The following is a 19266-nucleotide window of genomic DNA, read 5'->3' on the forward strand; positions in this document are numbered from 1 at the left end:
GATGACAGAGTCTTGACTCAAGCAAGAACAAGAATTTCTTGAAGTGTGGTTCTCTACAGAAGGATTCTTCAAGAAACACATCAACTTGATCTGGTATCTGACCCCTTACGGAAATAAAAACAAACAATGTCAACAATTAACAAATTGCCAGTGATCTAGCCGGGTTCAAATGCTGGATCCATGTCATGTGTTTGTTGAAATATCCTTCTATAGAGAAACATGTGACACAAATGAAAATTAAAATAAACAGCTGATGCTGGAAAAAATGCTTTGAACAGTGGCCAATCTGACATTGGAAGTTGGGAGAAGAGGGGACTTCAATCAGGTCCACTGGCCGAGGACAAAAGGCAGCAGTGGGTCGCGGCAGCAAAGATGAGCTTTGACCAGCGACCACTGGCGTTTAGGATTGATTAGTAAGCGCAAACTAAAGGAAGCTTGGGCAAGCACAGTGGCTGTCATCTGAGTGGACAGTCAGAGCGGCTTCCACAAAGAGAGGCTTCAGGCAAATAAAGCAAAGGAAAATAAGCTCGGTTTTTTTGTATCTGCCAGACAGGATAGTGAAATGCTCCTCTTGTGGGATGTGGGAAGGCAGGAAGACTTCCAGTTTCCCTGATGACTACAACTGTGAGAAGTAAATCCAGCTGCAGCTTCTTAAAAAAAACACCTTGTTAAGGAGCTGGAGCTGGACCAGGATGAACTCTGGATTATTCAGGAGGCTGAAGGAGTGATAGATAGGACACAGAGAGGCAGTTACACTCAAGGTGCAGCTCACAGGAAACTAGACAACAACCAGGAAGGTGAAGGGGTTAAGGAGCCAGTGCAGAGTACCCTGTGGCCATCCCCATCAAATAACAGGTATACCACTTTGGATACTGTCCGGGGAGGGGTAGGGGGAATGACCTAACAGAGGAAAGTCACAGTGGTGGGGTCTCTGGAACTGAGTCTGGCTTTGTGACTCAGAAGGGAGGTGGGGGGGGGGGGGGGGGGGGGGGGAGGGAATAAGAGGCACGCTGCTGTGATAGGGGATTAGTTAGTTAGGGGAACAGATAAGAGGCTCTGTGGGTGAGAATGAGATTCCTGGATAGTATGCCTTCCAGTTGCTAGGGTCTGGGATATCTCAGATCGAGTTCTCAGCGTACTTAGTCGGGAGGGTGAACAGCCATAAGTCATGATCCACGTAGGTGCCAATGACATGGGTAGGATGAGTGATGAGGTTCTGCATGGGGAATTCAGGGAGTTAGGTGTTAAGTTAAAGGGCAGGACCTCCACGGTTCTGATCTCAGGACTGCTACCTGTGCCACATGCAAGTGAGGTCAGAACAGTTTATTACGTGGCTGAAGAACTGGTATAAGGAGGGAGGGCATAAAATTTTAGGATCATTGGGCTCTCTTCTAGGGATCGTGGGACCGGGACAGAAGGGATGGTTTACACCTGAACTGGAGGGGGATTAATATCCTAGTGGGAAGATTTGTTAATGCTGTACGGTGGGGTTTAAACTAGGAGTTGCAAGGGGCTGGGAACCAGAGTGCTAACAAGGGCAACTAAAAATGTCATTAAAGATATCAAAAGTTTCTTCAGATGCATAAAATGTAAAAGGAGGGGTGAGTGGACACCAGACTGTTATAAAAAGATGCTGGAGTAGTAGTAATGGGGGGACAACAAAATGGCAGACAAACTGAATAAGTATTTTACATCAGTCTTCACTGTGGAAGACACTAGCACTTTGGTGAAAGTTCCAGGTGTAAGAGGCGTGAAATGTGTGAAATTACCAAACCCAGAGAGAAGGTTTTTTGGAAACTGAAATATCTGAAGGTAGATAAGTCACTTGGACCAGATGGTGTACACCACAGAGTTCAGAAAGAGGTGGGTGAAGAGACTGTGGAGACATTAGTAATGATCTATCAAGAATCACTAGATTCTGGAATGGTTCTGGAAGACTGGAAAATTGCAAATGTCACTGCACTCTTCAAGGGAGAGAGGCAGAAGAAAGGGAACTACAGGCCTATTAGTCTGACCTCAGTGGTCGGGAAAATGTTGGGAGTCCAGTTTCAAAGAGGTCTCAGGATACTTGGAAGCACATGATAAAATAGGCCGTAGTCAGAATGGTTTCTTCAAGGGAAAATCTTACTTGACAAATCTGTTGGAATTCTTTGAAAAAATAACAAGCAGGATAGACAAAGGAGAATTGGTTGATGTGTATTTAAGATTTTCAGAAGGCATTTGACAAGGTGCTATACGAGGCTGCTTAAGAAGCTACGAGTACATAGTATTACAGGAAAGATACTGGCATGGATAACGTGGCTGATTGGCAGGAAGCAAACAGTGGGAATAAAGGGAGCCTTTTCTGGTTGGCTGCCAGTGACTAGTGGTGTTCTACAGGGGTCTGTGTTGGGACCAATTTACGTTATATGTCAATGACTTGATGATGAAATTGACGGCTTTGTTGCAAAGTTTGCGGACGATATGAAGATAGGTGGAGGGGCAGGCAGTTTTGAGGTTACAGAGGACTTGGATTCGGAGGATGAGCAAGGAAGTGGCAGATGGAATACAGTGTCACAAAGTATATGGTCATGCATTTTGGTAGAAGAAATGAAAGGGTTGACGATTTTCTAAATGGAGAGAACACACAAAAAACTGAGATGCAAAGGGTCTTGGGTGTCCTTGTGCAGGATTCCCTAAAGGTTAATTTGCAGGTCGAGTCTCTGGTGAGGAAGGCAAATGCAATGTTAGTATTCATTTTGAGAAGATTAGAATATAAAAGCAAGGATGTAATGTTGAAATTGTATAAAGTACTGGTGAGCCCTCACTTGGAGTATTGTGAGCAGGTTTGGCTCCTCATCTTAGAAAGGATGTGCTGAAACTGTAAAGGATTCAAAGGAGTTTCAAGATTAAATGGCTTGTCATACAAAGAGCATTTGATGGCTCTGGGCCTGTATTCATGAGAATTCAGAAGAATGAAGGGTCACCTAATTGAAACCTGTCGAATGGCGAAAGGCCTTGATAGAGTAGATGTGGAGAGGATGTTTCTTATGGCAGAAGAGTTTAAGACCAGAAAACGCAGCCTCAGAGTAGAGGCTGCATCCTTTTAGAATGGAAATGAGGTGGAAATTCTTTAGCCAAAGAGTGGTGAATCTTTGCCATAGGCCTATATGCATAGGCCAAGTCTTTATGCATATTTAAGGCCGAGGTTGATATATTCTTGATTGGTCAGGGCACGAAGGGATATAGGGGGAAGGCTGGAGTTTGGGGCTGCAAGGAAATCAGCCATGATGAAATAGTGGAGCAGACTCAAAGGGCCAAATGGCCTAATTCTGCTCCTATACCTTACAGAAATCAAAAGCAAAAACAGAAACTGTTGGAACACTTTGTCTGACGACAGGATGTAAATCCGAAATGCTAGCTCTTTCTTTTTCCATAAATGCTGCCTGTCCTGAGTTTTCCAGCATTATTTTAGGCAGATGCTTCTGATGGGAAAAAGGGCACTGTGGTATTCTGCAACAATCTAGAATCCCCATCCCTTCATAGCTCTCAAGTTGTCATAGGTTTCTTCCATGAAATTATATGAGATTAGGTGAAAAGAAAGTTTAGGTAAATGTCACGTCAGCAGTTGCATGGCTTTGTCCTGTCATTTTAGTGTATCTGTTAAGAACTAACTACATTTGGAATAGAATTATTGAAAACTACTGTGTGCAATATGGTACAGTTTTAAAGAAATCAATGTTGTATGTCAGATTTTCCTTTGAATAGGTAATGTGCTTGTTGCTAATGATGATATCGTGACTGGTTTAATCTAAACCATTTACAGATCCATGTGGTTAGGCCACATCTGAAGTACTGCACTCAGTTCTGGTCACCCCACTATAGGAAGAATGTTGAGTGAGGCTTCAGAAAGGGCTTACCAGGATGCTGCCTGGTCTAGAGGGCATGAGCTATCACGAGAGGCTGGACAAACTTAGGTTGTTTTCTTTCGAGCAGCAGAGGCTGAGATCTGATAGAGATTATGAGAAGCATAGTTAGAGTAGACAGGGAGTATTGTTTTCACAGGTTAGAAATGTCTGACACCAGAGGGTATGCACTGAAGGTGAGAGGGGTATGAGCTTTACCAGGTTGCTACCTGCTATCATAACAAGCTGGGTAAACTTGGGTTATTTTCTTTGGAGTAGCAGAGGCCGAAGGCAGATCTGATAGAGGTTTATAAGATTATAATAGGCAAAGATAGAGTGGACAGGGAGCATCTGCTTCCCAGGATAGAAATGTCTAACACCAGAGGGTATGCACTGAAGGTGAGAGGGGGTAGGTTCAAAGGGGATATGAGGGGTAACTTTTGTTTTTTTAAAACTCAGAGTGGTGGATGCCTGGAATACACTTCCTGGTATGGTGGTAGAGGCTTTTAAAGGCCATTTAGAAAGGCACATGATTGTGAGGAAGACTGCGGGATATATACATTGTGTAGGTAGGAGGCATTAGCTCCTTGGGGTTTACGATTTACTTTTTAGCTGGTTTGGCACAACATTGTCCTGTTCTCATACTGTACTCTTCTATATTCTATGTTTTTAATATTGGCAATTCAATAGCTTTGTGGTGCTCTGGCTTACCTCGGTCATCCTTTACAACTGAACTACCAATCCTCTTTTGCTATCTGCCTTCTGAACCAATCATCTCCCACATCGCCTTTCCTGTGGTGCTGCCACATTCTCAAAGCCTTCATTATCATTTAGCCTTTCTTTTTGCACTACTTCAGTTTACATACTATACTTTGTTTTGTGCTCACAGAAATGATTGTAATATTTATCTCTACCATGTATACTGTTCACTGTGAGCTTCAGAGGAGTGAGGAATTTTATAGCACCTTAGTATATATGACAATATAGTACCCGAATCTCACCAAATGTCAACACTTGATTTGACTTCAACAACTGGGGAAACATAAAATGCATTTACACCGACTGGTTTTAAACACCTTCAGAATTTTTTCCCCTGAATTATGACAATTTTAAATTATCCAGGATGATCAATGTATCGCAGACTGTCATAAATTAGAATTATTTTCTTGTGAACATAAAAATTAAATTACCACTTCTGCTATTCCCTCTGTGGTGAATAGTTTTCTAACTCTTCTGATTTAAAAAAAAACTATCTGCTGTAGTTGATTTTAACTAATCATTTAAAAATTTTCTCAAAGTCTCTAATTAAACTTTTAATTTAAGAAAAAGATTTGGAAGATCCTCCAGAGATTGAGATACAGCTGTGAAATGCAATTTATTATAGCACACTCTGCTTTACATTACACTAGCTCTGTTTCAACTGTAAGGCTTTTGCTTCATAGGCTTATATTGGTTGCATTCACACAATGACGACTCACATCATTTGACAGAACTACAGCAAATCATCTGGTCTCTTCTAAAAATCTATGGATTTGAAATATAGCTCCATCAGCAAGACCCACCTGGTGAGTTCTAGAGCGGGGACACATGCTCCGGGGCGGTATGCAGAACTGCCCCGATACTCTTTGGCGAAAGTCAGATCCTGCATGCTGGCCTTCCCTTCCAAAATCTTTGTGCACTGCCTCTGAACATACTGCTTGATCTGGCTGATATCTCTTGTTTCAAACAGTAGCTTTATTGAGCGCTCTAAAATCTGTGGAAAGATTCACAAGTGAAACAACAGCATACCCTATTGTGATTTCACAAACCAGCAATGTACACATGTAATCCTAAATTAACACATGAACATTCACATCACCGTATTATGACAAATAACATTTAAGCCAATCAATTAGTGACAACTCTGAATCAATTCTCAATTTGCTCTCCTTCAAAAAGCAAATTAACTTCTTTCCTGTAAAGATGCTCTAGTTGACTGAATCAAAACCTTGTTAAGAGCCTCCTAAAACAGAACAGAAACCTCTGTTCAACCACAGCTTTCACATCATTAGAGATGCAGATCAGGTGAGAACTCTGCACTAAGATCTATTACTTGCTTGGATTTTCCCAAACTTTTATTAACTGAGTGTGTGTGTGAGAGAGAGAATAGAAGTTGCAATAACCAGAGTGTTATTGAGCTTGCACCTCAAGGAGTCAGTAAATTGTAGTTTCCATCTTATTTTTAGCACTTAACCTCAGTTTAAAATTGGAGTTAATCCTGCATTTTCCCCAGGCAGAACATTAAACTGAAATGTCATCAGACTACTTAGATGGTCATAAAACATGACAATGATCTGAGGAGTAGCAATTAATTCACCCTGCTTTCCCTAAACACAAAGGGCAAAAACTGACTTGAAAATATTGATTACGTGCAGACCACGTCCTTGTTCTGATCTGCATGGCTCAGATGTTTTGAACAATAGATCAATTTGAAAAGTAAGCACTACGGAAAGAATTTACTCCGGCCATAATGTACACCAAAAATGCAAGTTATAACTATTCTCATTTCACTTTTGAATATCTTTGATTCCAAAGCAACGTTGTAAGCTCAGTCATTTATATTTTTCACTGGTGCATTCAATAGAGGGGGAATCTGCTTGATGAATTGAAAGCAATGTAATTGAAGAGAGACTGCTTCCTACCTTAGACACAGCAGAACAGGAGTCTCGTCGCACAGTTTCTATTCCCTTGGCATCAAACACAGGATCCTTCTGGTCTAAACTCTCGTACATATAACCAACATACCTCTTCTTAGATTGTAAGACACATGGTAGGTAAACCTATTGGAGTGAAAAAAGGCCCCCCGCTACGTTTAGAGTCCAACCTTCTCATCCAACAAAATATTACGAATAAATCTAAATGTTAAGATTAAAACAATATATTCTTAATGTGAATAATACAAAGTTTTGCATAATGTTTGCCTCTGAGACTGGATGCAAGTTATATCAAAATACATTTTTACAGGACCCTGGAAAAGAGGTTAAATAAATAGCCACAAAACATTTAATGTCATTTCCGGTACACAAGTGTAAAGGAGAACAAAATAATTGTTACTCTGGATTCGATGTAGCACAAAAAAACTTAATAAGATAAAGAACACAATAATAATACACACAATAAATATAAATACATAAGTTAATACACACAGATTGATTGTATGTCTATAAAGGGACACTAGGCATAGGGGTGTCTGTATGTAAGGTGACTGACATGAAATGATGAAGTAGTTGTGGTTGGGGGTGGGGTGGGTTACTGGGCGGAGGTGTTGATCAGCTCTACTGCTTGAGGAAAGTAACTGCTTTTGAGTCGGGTGGTCCTGGTGTGGACGCTACCTAGCCCTTTTTGGAATTCATGTGGGTAGGCTGGTGCTGCTGATGTTTTGAACAGTTTTGACGCCCGTTGTGGAGCCTTCCTGTCTGCTGCAGGACCATGCAGTGAAGCAGCTTGCTAGGATGCAGCCTACAAAGCATCTGGAGGATAACGCGAGTATAGAGTGTGCATAGCCCAGCTCTCTTCAGCCTCCTCAGAAAGTAGAGGCATTGGTGAGCTTTCCTGATTGTACACAATGTGTTCTGGGACCATGAGAGGTTGTGTGAGATGTGCACTCCCAGAAGTTTTGAAACACTGTGCAACTATCTAACAATTATCAATAAAACCATTCAAATCTTCCACCTGCCAGTAGAGACCCTCATCACAAATATCCCATTAGTACATTAAATGTTATTTTCACTGCACAACATGCAATATATATGTTAGGAAACCAGTCTGAAGATTACAACAATAATAAGACAACTTGTTCAGCAAGCTTTCTGGCGATAAGCCTGCCACAAAGGCTTGTACTTTCCCTCTGTTGATGAAGGGCCATATCTCACCTTTTCAAATTTCAGTTTCACAGGCTTTGGATTTGTGGCAGTCACGGCATCAGCAATTTCTTCTCCAATCCGAAAGGCTTGCTCTTTGGTGGCTCCTTTCAATAGCACAAACATGCTGCAAAGGAGGAGAATCAGCTCAAAAATCACAACAAACAGCAAATCTATTTGTGTTAACTTGCTTCTTAATGTGAGCTCCTTGAACATCTCATTGTTCCCCCTCACTTTCAAAAAAAGTTCAGAAGTACATTTATTATCAAAGTATCTGTACTATTAACAACCTTGAGACTTGTCTCCTTACAGGCAGCCACAAATCAAAGAAACCCCATAGAACACACTTAAAAAAAGACTGTCAAACACCCAAAATGCAGAAAGCAAAACTAAATTGTCCAAACAATGAAAGTAAGCAAATAACATTCAGAATTGAAGTTCAGGAAAGTGAGCCCACAGCCACAAGGCCAGTCATTGCTGCAGCCGATTCAAGAGCCGGTTAGTGGCAGGCCACAGCCTCAGTTCAGTGCTGAGATGAGTAAACCTCGTGGAGCAGCAAGCTGAACATTGGCCCATTCTGCTTTCCAATCACTTTCATATCAGCATCTAGGATTTGCCCTTTTGATCTTTACTACTGTAATAGGGGATTAAAATGCTTACATTCTTGGTAAAATTTGACCAATACAGAAATCACAAATTATGAACTGTTTACAGTTTTTGGAGGCAAATCAAAGTTTAGCCAACAACACTATGGACAGAGGATGTGATTATGAACAAGAGATATGATATTTGTTGATGTATTTTAAAAGGAACAGATCTGTTATATAACAAGTCCTACATTTCTGTGTTGGGTAAAGCACAAGATAAATTTCCACTCTGCATCTGTCATATATTCTACTTATGAGTCTTTTGCATCTAATTAGAACAATCAAATTACTTTTATTAACTACATAGAGATCATGTAAAGTTGTTATTAAATAATCATTTAAGAGTTGAATACCTGTCTGTATCTCCATATACAACACGAGCTCCCCACTTCTTTGTCTCATTAACCAACTTTATCGCACGTTCAAGAGTTTCTCTGGCCTTGAGAACAATGCTGTCACCAATCTTTAAAAAAAGATGAACATTTCTTTATCCAGCAGTAATATAACATGACTTCTCATTCCAGCAGATTATCCCATTGTAAACTTTTAAAAGATGAAACAACTATGTTCCTGTCTACCACTCATCAATGCACCAGAAGACAGTGTTACAGAGGCCAATTAACCAAACAATCTGCATACATTTGGGCTACAGGAAAAACTGGAAGTCTCTGAAGAAACCCATGCAGTAACAGGGAGACCAGACAGCCATCATCAAAGATCAGGACTGAACCTTAACACTGGAGCCCTGTGTAAGCAGCTCTGCTGCCATTCTGTCCTACAACTGTCCACCCCCGAGAGCACTGAAGGCAAAACCACTGAATACATTCAAACTGAATTCTGACAGATATTTGACCTGCAGAGGCAAAGTGGTAAACTTAAACTTGATTAGCTGTGATCTTATTGAATGGTCCATTCTTGCTTCTATTTCTTATCTTAGTTTTCTCATAATGCCCAGATCGTTCAGCTCAAATAAAGCTCATCAGGAAACTCTCCACACGAATAGATGGAAATTGAAGATTTGCAATGCACTGTTAATGAAATAACGATTTGATTTTTTTAAAATACAAGGCAGCTGGCATGTGTAAATTACAGACTTTTTCTCTTGTTTATTGAGAATTAGATATGTGTATTTTGGGTACCTCAACACATGGCATTCTTCCAGAAAAGCTAGCAGCTGTGTAACCATAAGTAAAGTTGGCAATGAGCTTCAGACCCATCTGTCGAGCATGAAGCAATTTTGTGAGAGCTTTGTCTTTCTTGTTGTCTTTCATGGTCTGCTTCACCATTATCCTGGTCTTCAGTATCTCATCCAACATGTTCGGTAATACTCCTTTTCGCACAGAGGGCTACAATAGCAATATCAACACATTACAATAATCAAAAAAAATATGATGAGTCCAGAAAAATATCCAAGCTCTTAACTTCACACTAATGTACAGAAAATGCTGAAAATACTCAGCAGGTCAGACAGCATCTGGGAAGGGAGAAAAAGACTTAACATTTCAGGTATCAAAATTCAATGTAATGTCAACCTGACCTGAACCCTTAACTGTTTTTCTCTCCACAGATGCTGCTCGTCCTGCTGAGTATTTCTAACATTTTCCATTTTATCGCAGATTTCTGGCAAATACAGCTTTTCTCTTTCAATATACCAGATATTGCTTAGCCTTCTTTTTACCAGTTTATTCACATCTGAATCTCCATGCACCTCTCCAATTCACCCTCCTGCTTATATCCTTGGATTTTCTTGTATCTCACTACTTTCCCAGCCTGTTATTTATGTCCTCTGCTTGAGTTTCACATTCTAGGAAGAGGTTCTGATGAACTCATCAAATTAATTATCATTACTCCTAGAACTCTGAGCAAAAAGCGCATCTCTACATTTATCAGACTCATAAATTTAGAGACTTTAATCAGACCATACAGCAGCTTTCTTCCAGAGAAAAATACTGCAGCAAGGCCAATATTTACCAGGTTAATAGAACAATTTCTTTTGGCTGCAGAGGTCCCATGGTATTCTAGCCCACTTCTAGCATTTCAAGTAATGTGATGTTGAGTTATATCAGTCTTTATGTTTTTATTGCTCAGCAAAATATCAAACTAATCTGGCTATTTTCAGTGATGTGTGGCATATATGAAAAAGCTCAAGAGAACACAAGCTTAGGATCAATGAAACATGCAGTACAAACAGCTTTTCCTAAAACACAAATAGCATTAGTACTACAACTGCTTGAAGCATTTGTTGTATAGCCACTTTTGGTAAACGTGGGCCAGATCTATCAAATGAATTCTGCCCTTGACAGAGATTTGACTTTAATTCATTGCAGCCATTAACAAATTCATCTTTGACACTTAGCAACCAGGCTTCCTAATGAGAATGAAGTATTCAAATACTTGTACAATTTTTAAGAATACCCTTCTTCTTGTTTTACTTTTAATATCATCCATATGAAGAGCAATGTTTAATTCATACTTTAACAAAGGCCACCCCATTTGGTGATATGGTGATATCGTTCCAGAGCTGGTGAAGTAATTCCGGAGGCACTCTTTGGAAAGTGCAGCCAAATTTAAACTCTTCTTCTCTGATAAAAGATGAATAAAAACATTGTTTTAGATTCAAGATTGCTTAATGTCACTTCCAGTACACAAGTATAAAGAAGAACGAAGTAATTGTTACTCTAGCTCCAACACAGCACAAAAAATGTACAAGGTAAAGAACGCAATAATAAAAACACAATAAATATGAATACACGAGATATCTTGTATACACAGATTGACTGTATGTCCATAACGTGATGCTAGACACAGGAACGTCTGTACACAAGTTAACTGAAAGTAGTGGTTGCGGGGGATATGGAGGGATGGGTTAGTGGGTGGAAGTATTTCTCAGCCTTACTGCTTGTGGAAAGTAACTGTTCTTGAGTCTGGTTGTCCTGGTGTGGATGCTACGTAGACTCCTGCCTGACGGGAACGGATCTTTCATGATGTTACTAGCTCTTTTCCGGCACCTTTCTATATACACTATACAGTGCTGTGCAAAAGTCTTGGGTACCGTAGATCTTTTAATAAAATATTTGTTTCAGTTGTTTATTTTTTGTCTTCTGCATTAGCGTGTCAGTAGAAGAAAGTAAATTTTAGATTTCCAGTTAGATGCTAGAGAATTTTTTTGTATTTTGTTAAAGAAACTAACATATGAAGCAACAGACCACTTTTCAAATAAAACTTTAATACTTTTCAGGTATATTACCCAGTACATGATTAAACAAAGATACTAAACAGGTGCTTCAATAACACAATGAGTTGAATGAACTGAGTAACAAACAGAAACAGATGTAGAAGGAATCAAATTGGGCTAAGGAGAACCAAACTAAAAGATGAGGGTGTGGCAAATGTGACAGTCCAACCTTCAAATTGTCATTTCTTACACCATAGCAAGATGAGTATAGCAACAAGACACAAGGTGTCCAAGCTCTTCTGAAGCAGCATAAAGAAACGGGCAAGGTCTAGGAGCAAAATCAGAGTGGCTGGCCATGGAAACTGAATGCAAAAGATGTGAGATACATCAAACTGACATCCCTTCTAACTGGAGGTCCAGCGTTGCTATCAGCTCTGAACTTACAGAATCACTGGAGCCCAAGTACACCCCGATAGTCTAAAGAAGTCTTGTCAGAAGTGGTCTTCATGGAAAAGTTGCTGTCAAAAAGCCATTCCTCTGAAGTGGAAACAAAGCTGAGACAGTCACCTACACACAAAAACACAAGGACTAGGACGCTGAACAATGGCAACAAGTGCTCTGGACTGATGAGTCAAAATTTGAAATTTTTGGCTCAAATAGGAGGCAGCTTTTCCATAAAAGAGTTGGAGAGTGCTACATGAATGAATGTTTGCAGTCAACAGTGAATTACAGTGGAGTTTCCCTGCAGGTTTGGGGCTGCATTTCTGCAACAGGAATTGGTGATTTGGTCAGAATTAATGGAATCCTCAATGATGACAAGTACAAGCAGATTCTCATCCATCAGGGAGACCTGATCAGTGCCATCTTTATTCTACAGCAGGACAATTCCCCCAAACACAACCAAGGTCATAAAGAACTATCTTCAGTGAAAAGAAATACAAGGAGTTCTGCAACAGATGGTATAGCCTCCACAAAGCCCTGATCTCAACATCAATGAGGCTATCCGGGATTAGCTGGATAGACAGAAATAAGCAAGACAGCCAAAGTCTGTAGAAGAACTGTGGAAATTTCTCCAAGAGGCTTGGAATAAGCTACCGGCCGATTTTCTTAAAAAAAAACTGCATGACAGCATACCTAAGAGAACTGATGCAGTTTTAAAGGCAAAGGGTGGTCACAAGAAATATTAATTTGATTTAGATTTCTACTGTTTACTGCACTTGATGGTAATTTTTTTGAAGTTAGAAACTTCATTTCATTATTTTTGAAAGCATCTTAACAGCATTTTATTTTTTTTTAAAAAGTGTGCCCAAGACTTTTGCAGTACTGTATAGCCATGATGGCAGGTAGGCTAGTGCTTTGGGCTGTTTTGACTGCTGTGGTAGATCCTTCTAGTCCACTGCAGTGAAGTTTCTGTACCATGCAGCATGGTAGGATGTTCTCTATTATGCATCTGTAGAGTGACGCGAGTTTGAATGTGCAAAGCCCAGCTCTCTTCAGCCTCCATAGAAAGTAGAGGCATTGGTGAGCTTTTCTGAGAGTGTAGAATGTGTTCTGGGAGCACGAGCTTGAAACTACTTGCCGTTTCCACTGCAGTGCCACTAATGCAAAAAGTGATGAGTGTTTTTATAATCTGCTTTTGTGTTGTGTAAGACTTTTCCTAACAGATTGTGAAGGGCTAAGAAGAGGACGATGTTAGTTATATCTTTACAAGAGCCTCTTTCTTTCTCCCCCCAATTCTAAAACAAAACACTCAGATGGCTTGTACTCCCAAGTCAGAATAAGCATCAAAAGCCAGAGAGATGCTAGAGGATGGCATCCAGCTGGACTCCCCACAGGTTTTAGACGTGAGCATAGCTGCTGATTGGGATGGGGTGGGAAGAAGATACTTCTGTAATCACCCTCAGATTTCCACCAAATATAAACATACTTCAGACAGGCAATTCGGCAATTCAACTTGCTGGCAAAAGACGATGAGAGTATTTCTTAATAGTTTCAAACTAAAAGAATTGCCCCATTTTGTCCCAAACAGCTGCATAATATCTGAGGGGCATCATAAAACCACATATCAAACTGCACACAATGACTTTAACTGAGATGCACAGAGAAGCTTTACTTCATTCCTCACACAAGATTAAACTTTCTTTCTTACTTTATAATAAAGAAAGAACATTTCACGGTTGCATCAAAGATTAAGAAAATAAGACCATAAAATATAGCAGCAGAATTAGGCCATTGGCTCATCGAGTACTCCACCATTTCATCATGGCTGACCTGAATTTCCTCTCAGCCCAATCTCCAGCCTTCCCCCTATATCTCTTCAATGCCCTGACCAATCAAGAAACTACCAACCTCTGCCTTAAACATGCACAAGGACTTGGCCTCCACAGCGGTCTATGGCAAAGAATTCCACATATTCACCACTCTTTGGCTAAAGGAATTCCTCCTCATCTCCGTTCTAAAATAATTTCCCTCTGTTGACGCCATGTCCTCTGGTTTTGACTCTTCCACCATAGGAAACATCCTTTCCGCTTTTATTCTATTAAAGCCATTCACCATTCCTTACATTTCATTTCACCCTCATTCTTCTGAATTCTAGTGAATACAGGCCCAGAGGCATCAAATGGTCGTCATATGACAAGCCATTCCAGTTTTAGTACATCCTTTCTATGATAAGGGGCCCAGAACTGCTTACAATACTCAGTGAGGCCTCACCAGTGCTTTATAAAGTCACAACATTCCTCCTTGCTTTGATAATCTAGTCCTCTTGAAATGAATGCTAACATTGCATTTGCCTTCCTCACCAGAGACACAACATGCAAATGAACCTTTAGGGGATCCTGCACAAGGACTCCCAAGTCCCTTTGCACCTCTTTTCTTTTGTATTTTCTCTCCATTTAGAAAATAGTCAACCTTTTCAGTTTCTCTACCAAAGTGCATGACCATATACCTTCCTGACAATGTTTTCCATCTGCCATCTCTTTGCCAATTCTCCTAATGTGTCTAACTCCTTCTGTAGCCTCTCTGCTTCCTCAAAACTACCTGCCTCTCCAACTATTTTCATATCGTCTGCAAGCTTTGCAAAAAAGCCCTCAATTACATTATCCAAATTATTGGCACATAACATAAAAATAATCAGTTCTAACACAGACCTCTGTGGAACAGCACTAGTCACTGGCAGCCAGGGAGAAAAGGCTCCCATTATTTCTCACTCATTGCATTCTGCCAATCAGCCACTGCTTTACCTATACTAGAATCTTTCCTGTAATACCAAGGGCTTGTAGCTTGTCACAGCCTCATGCGTGGCACCTTGTCAAAGTCCTTCTGAAAATCCCATTTCACAACATCAACCTTTGTCTATCCTGCTTGTTATTTCTTCAATGAATTCCAACAGATCTATCAGGCAAGATTTTTCCCTGAAGAAACTATGCTGACTACAGATGGGTAACAACTGCCCCCAAGTACTCCAAGACCTCATACTTGAATATTAATTCCAACATCCTCCCAACCACTGAGTTCAGACTAACAGTCCAGTCCCATAGTTACCTTTCTTCTGCTTCTCTCCCTTTTTGAAGAGATGGTATTTGCAATTTTCTAGTCTTCTGGAATCATTCCCTAATCTTGTGATTTTTGAAAAATCATTACTGATGCCTCCCAGATCTCTTCAGCCACCTCTTTCAGAACCCTGGAGTGTACACCATCTGGTCCAAGTAACTTATCTACCTTCAGTTTCCCAAGAACCTTCTCTCTAGTTATGGTAACATCACACACTTCATAACCCCTGACACCTGGAACTTCCACCAAACTGTTATTGTCTTCCACAATGAAGACTGATGCAACATACTTACTCAATTAATTTGTGATTTCCATGTCCCCCATTACCTTTCCAGCATTATTTTCCAGTGGTCTGATATCTACTCTTGCCTCTCGTTTATACTTTATGTATCTGAAGAAACATTTGGTATCTTCTTTCATATTATTGGCTAGCTTATTCTTGTACTCCATCTTTTACTTCTTAATTACTTTTTTGAGTTGTCTTCAGTTGGTTTTTAAAAGCTTCTCAAGCCTCTAACTTCCCACTATTTTTTTGATCTATTGTATGTCCACTCTTTGACTTTTATGTTGGCTGTCCCAGTACTAGAGACTAGCACTTTCTTCAGTAATGCCAATAAAATGCTAGCAAATGTAGTACTGGTAGAAGATTACAATTCATCTTGGAGCTGTTCAAAAGCTTATATTTGGACTGATACAGATTTTATTTTGAATCTCGCTCAATCCAACCCCATTGCAATTGGTCACACAGATACCAGAAATGGGTACATAATTAAAAGGGAAATATCTTACTTCCCAAGGTAGTCAATGTTGCCTAGGCATGTGGAATAACAATAGTTGTAAGCTATGATGATCGAGGGGTACAGGGACTGGAAATCCAAAACCAGGACTGAGTTGCTGTAGAAGCGAGATTCAGGTTCCATCACAAGAGGAATGCACTGAGGAGCTCTCATACGAGATCGCTGCTGGACGCTGGGAGTTATAGCAATATAGTTCATTGGTTTGGCAAAACGCAACATCATCGACTCCACACGATACTGGAAAAACAGGAACATGTTAAGTCAATGATAGCAAAAGAGGTTTGGGTTTATAGATATTTGCTTGAACTTCTCCCTGTCTTGAATGCATTGATACTTCCATCTGGGTGATATTCTTCAAGACAACCCAAAGCACGAGTGGCAACAGGCAATTCAACCACAGTGAGAGCAAGGTGTGCACACTGATCAAACATTTACTTTATATTAGATGTTTTATACGATTGAATAACTTCGGAGATGTCTGCCAGAGATTGACAGCAGCATTTCACTATCATGAGTGGAATAATATGAAAGTGAAAGCAAGAATGGATTGTCTTCAATTTGAAATAACTTTTAGAAATTGCCACATGAAGAGGTGCCTTAATTTAGTCACAGCAAGAATGTGCTTTTATTTCAAGCAGCTTAAAGAGAAATAAGGCACAGTTTTGTTTTCATTCAAACATATATTAATGACATTTAATTCAGCTAGTGCAGGCCTTGGAGCTGGCTTTGTTTTGATTAGGTTTGCTCACACAGATATACTGAGCAGAGACATTCCGAAAATTGAGGCCTATGAGTCCTGACAACATTCTAGTAGTTATCTTTTCACTCATTCTAGCTTAATGACAATGTTTAATAGGGTAACCAAAACTATGAACATGTTGCAGCTTCACCAACATCTTGTACAACTGCAACATAATGCTCCAACTTCTATCTCAATACCCTGCCTAATGAGGCCAACATGTCAAAGGCCTTCTTTACCACCATATCTGCCTGAGGTATGACCTTATAAAGGTTTATAAAATCATGAGGGGCATGGATAAGGTTGATGTACACAGACTTCTCCCCAGGTAGGGAAGGATAAAACTGGAGGTCATAGGTTTAGTTAAGAGGTGAACAATTTAAAGAGAACTTGAGAGGCATGTTCTTTCTACACAGTGTGTGGTGGGTACATGGAACAAGCTGCCAGAGATGGTACGTGGGTACAACTGCAATGTTTAAAAGTCATTTGGCAGGTACAGGGATAGAAAAGGTTTAGAGGGATGTTGGTCAAATGCAGGTAACTAGCACAGGCTCTGGAAGTCACCCTGGGCAATATGGATGCTGGACTGAGAGGCCCGCATATGTGCTGTATAACCGTGACCTGTTGGGGCTTGGGAAGCTTCAACAACTGGAGAAACCATAACAGAACCAACCAAACTTTGAAGCAGAAGAGTTTACACTGCTCTACCAAAGAGGTATGCAATACAAAAGTAAAATGACTACCTCTCCTGCTATTAGCTTTTAACATCTCAGGATGGGTTTTTATTGTAGTGAATGACATCTTGTAGTCCTGCATTTTGCAACTCTTGAATTCTACTCGTGTTCCCACTCTCTAATTGCCCTCATTTCTTTAATAAAGAACCATATAATCCCTCCAAAACTGCTCCCATTGACCTACCAGATTACCTTGTTTTACAGCTTATCTCCATGACAACCATGACTTCACCTGAGCAGAAGTTTGCCCTTTGTGCTATTCCTCCTTCCCAACCTTCCTTGCAATAGGTTGTTTTCTCTTCAGTTCTTCAGCCCTTTACCACTTCCACCTATCCCCGCCCAGCTTATTTCAATCCTCTCCCCCAGCCACCCACCTTCCTCCTCACTTGGTCTCTCTCATCACCTGCCAGCTTCAACTCCTTCCCATCCCCCTACCTTTTCATTCTGACTTCTGCCCCCTTCCTCTCCAGTTGTGATGAAGGGCCTCAGCCTAAAACACCGACTGCTTATTCCACTCCATAGATGCTGTCTGACTTGCTTAAGTCCCTTCAGCATGTGTTGCACAAGATTTCTTACATTTGCAGAATACATTTTGTTTGTGTTTTTTCTGTTTCCCTGTTTTGATGAAGGCCTTTGACTTAAGATATTTATTCTGTTTATCTTTCCAAATATGCTGAAGTATTTTCTGTTTCCATTTCAGATTCCTAGCACCTGCAGCTTTTGAAATTCTTGAAAAGTCTACCATTAGTAAAACAAAAACAGTTTGACTTGTCATATTTTACAATTTTGTGGAATCTGTGCAAAAAATATTGGCTATTAAGTTCTACACTCTTAAAATAAAGCACATCCAAAAGTCAGGGTGCTTTAATTTGCAAAGATGCATTCATTCATCACAGTATTATAGAATTGCTCTACCAAATGACACTGCCATTTGGCCCAATCTATTTATATCTATGTCAATTTCTAGTCAAGAAATCCTGTCAAATGCATTACTGTGCTATTCCTTCACAACCTTCCTAATTATCCTCCCTGCATTGCCTGTCTAATGTCTCAAGAGTGCAAATAAGGGATATTAACATCTAATCCTACATAACATACCTGATCAACTCTATTCTCATCACCCATAAGAATCAAATTAAATCTGAATAAACAACACGAACAAAATGCTGGGGGAACTCAGCTAGCCGGGCTCTATCTATGGAGGGAAATAAACAATTTACATTTCAGGCCGAGACCCTTAACCAGGATGGAAAAGGGGCAAAAGCCAGAGAAGGGTTGGGGGTGGGGAAGAGGGACTACAAACTGGCAGTAATAGGTGAGACCAGGTGAGGGGAGGAAGTGGGTGGGGGAAGGGAGGGAGATGATTAAGAAGCTATGGAGTGATAGGTGCAAGAGGTAAAGAGCTGAAGAACAAAGAATCTAATAGGCAAGGACTGTGGACCATGGAATGAAGGGAAGGTGGTGGGGAACCAGTGGGAGTTGACAGGCAGGTCATGAGGGTGGGGGAGAAGAGAAGGGGTGAGAGGGTAAACAGAATGGACAATAGAAAAATAGATCAAGCAGGAGGGAAAGTCAAAAAAAGGGAAATGTTTCCCAGAAGTTAGAGAAATCATGTTCTTGCCATCAGTTTGGAGGCTACTCTGACAGAATGAGGTTTTGTTCCTCTAACCTGTTTGGCTTCATTTGTAGCAGTAGATGTGGCCATGGACAGTCAAATCAGAATTGAAATGACAAGTCAAATTGAAATGGGTGGTCACTGGGAGATCCTGCCCTTTTTAGCATTCAGAGCAAAGGTGTTCAATGAAGCAGTGACCCAAACTGCATCAGGTCTCAAGATGT

The 19266-nt window shown here is 40.4% G+C and overlaps 1 protein-coding gene across 3 annotated transcripts in view; it reads right to left on the reverse strand.

Moving 5' to 3' along the window:
- rev3l (REV3 like, DNA directed polymerase zeta catalytic subunit) overlaps positions 1–19266 on the reverse strand; it is a 183996-nt gene that overhangs the window by 21074 nt on the left and 143656 nt on the right. For all 3 annotated transcript variants that reach the window (XM_073055923.1, XM_073055925.1, XM_073055924.1), the window contains 7 exons: positions 15947–16191; positions 10904–11012; positions 9570–9776; positions 8784–8893; positions 7796–7910; positions 6566–6703; positions 5447–5637 (listed from right to left, as the gene is read on the reverse strand). In XM_073055923.1, the coding sequence (XP_072912024.1) occupies positions 5447–5637; positions 6566–6703; positions 7796–7910; positions 8784–8893; positions 9570–9776; positions 10904–11012; positions 15947–16191 (1115 nt within the window). The remainder of the gene's footprint in view (positions 1–5446; positions 5638–6565; positions 6704–7795; positions 7911–8783; positions 8894–9569; positions 9777–10903; positions 11013–15946; positions 16192–19266) is intronic.

Source organism: Hemitrygon akajei, chromosome 9, assembly GCF_048418815.1.
Source record: "Hemitrygon akajei chromosome 9, sHemAka1.3, whole genome shotgun sequence".
NCBI classification, from domain to species: Eukaryota; Metazoa; Chordata; class Chondrichthyes; order Myliobatiformes; family Dasyatidae; genus Hemitrygon; species Hemitrygon akajei.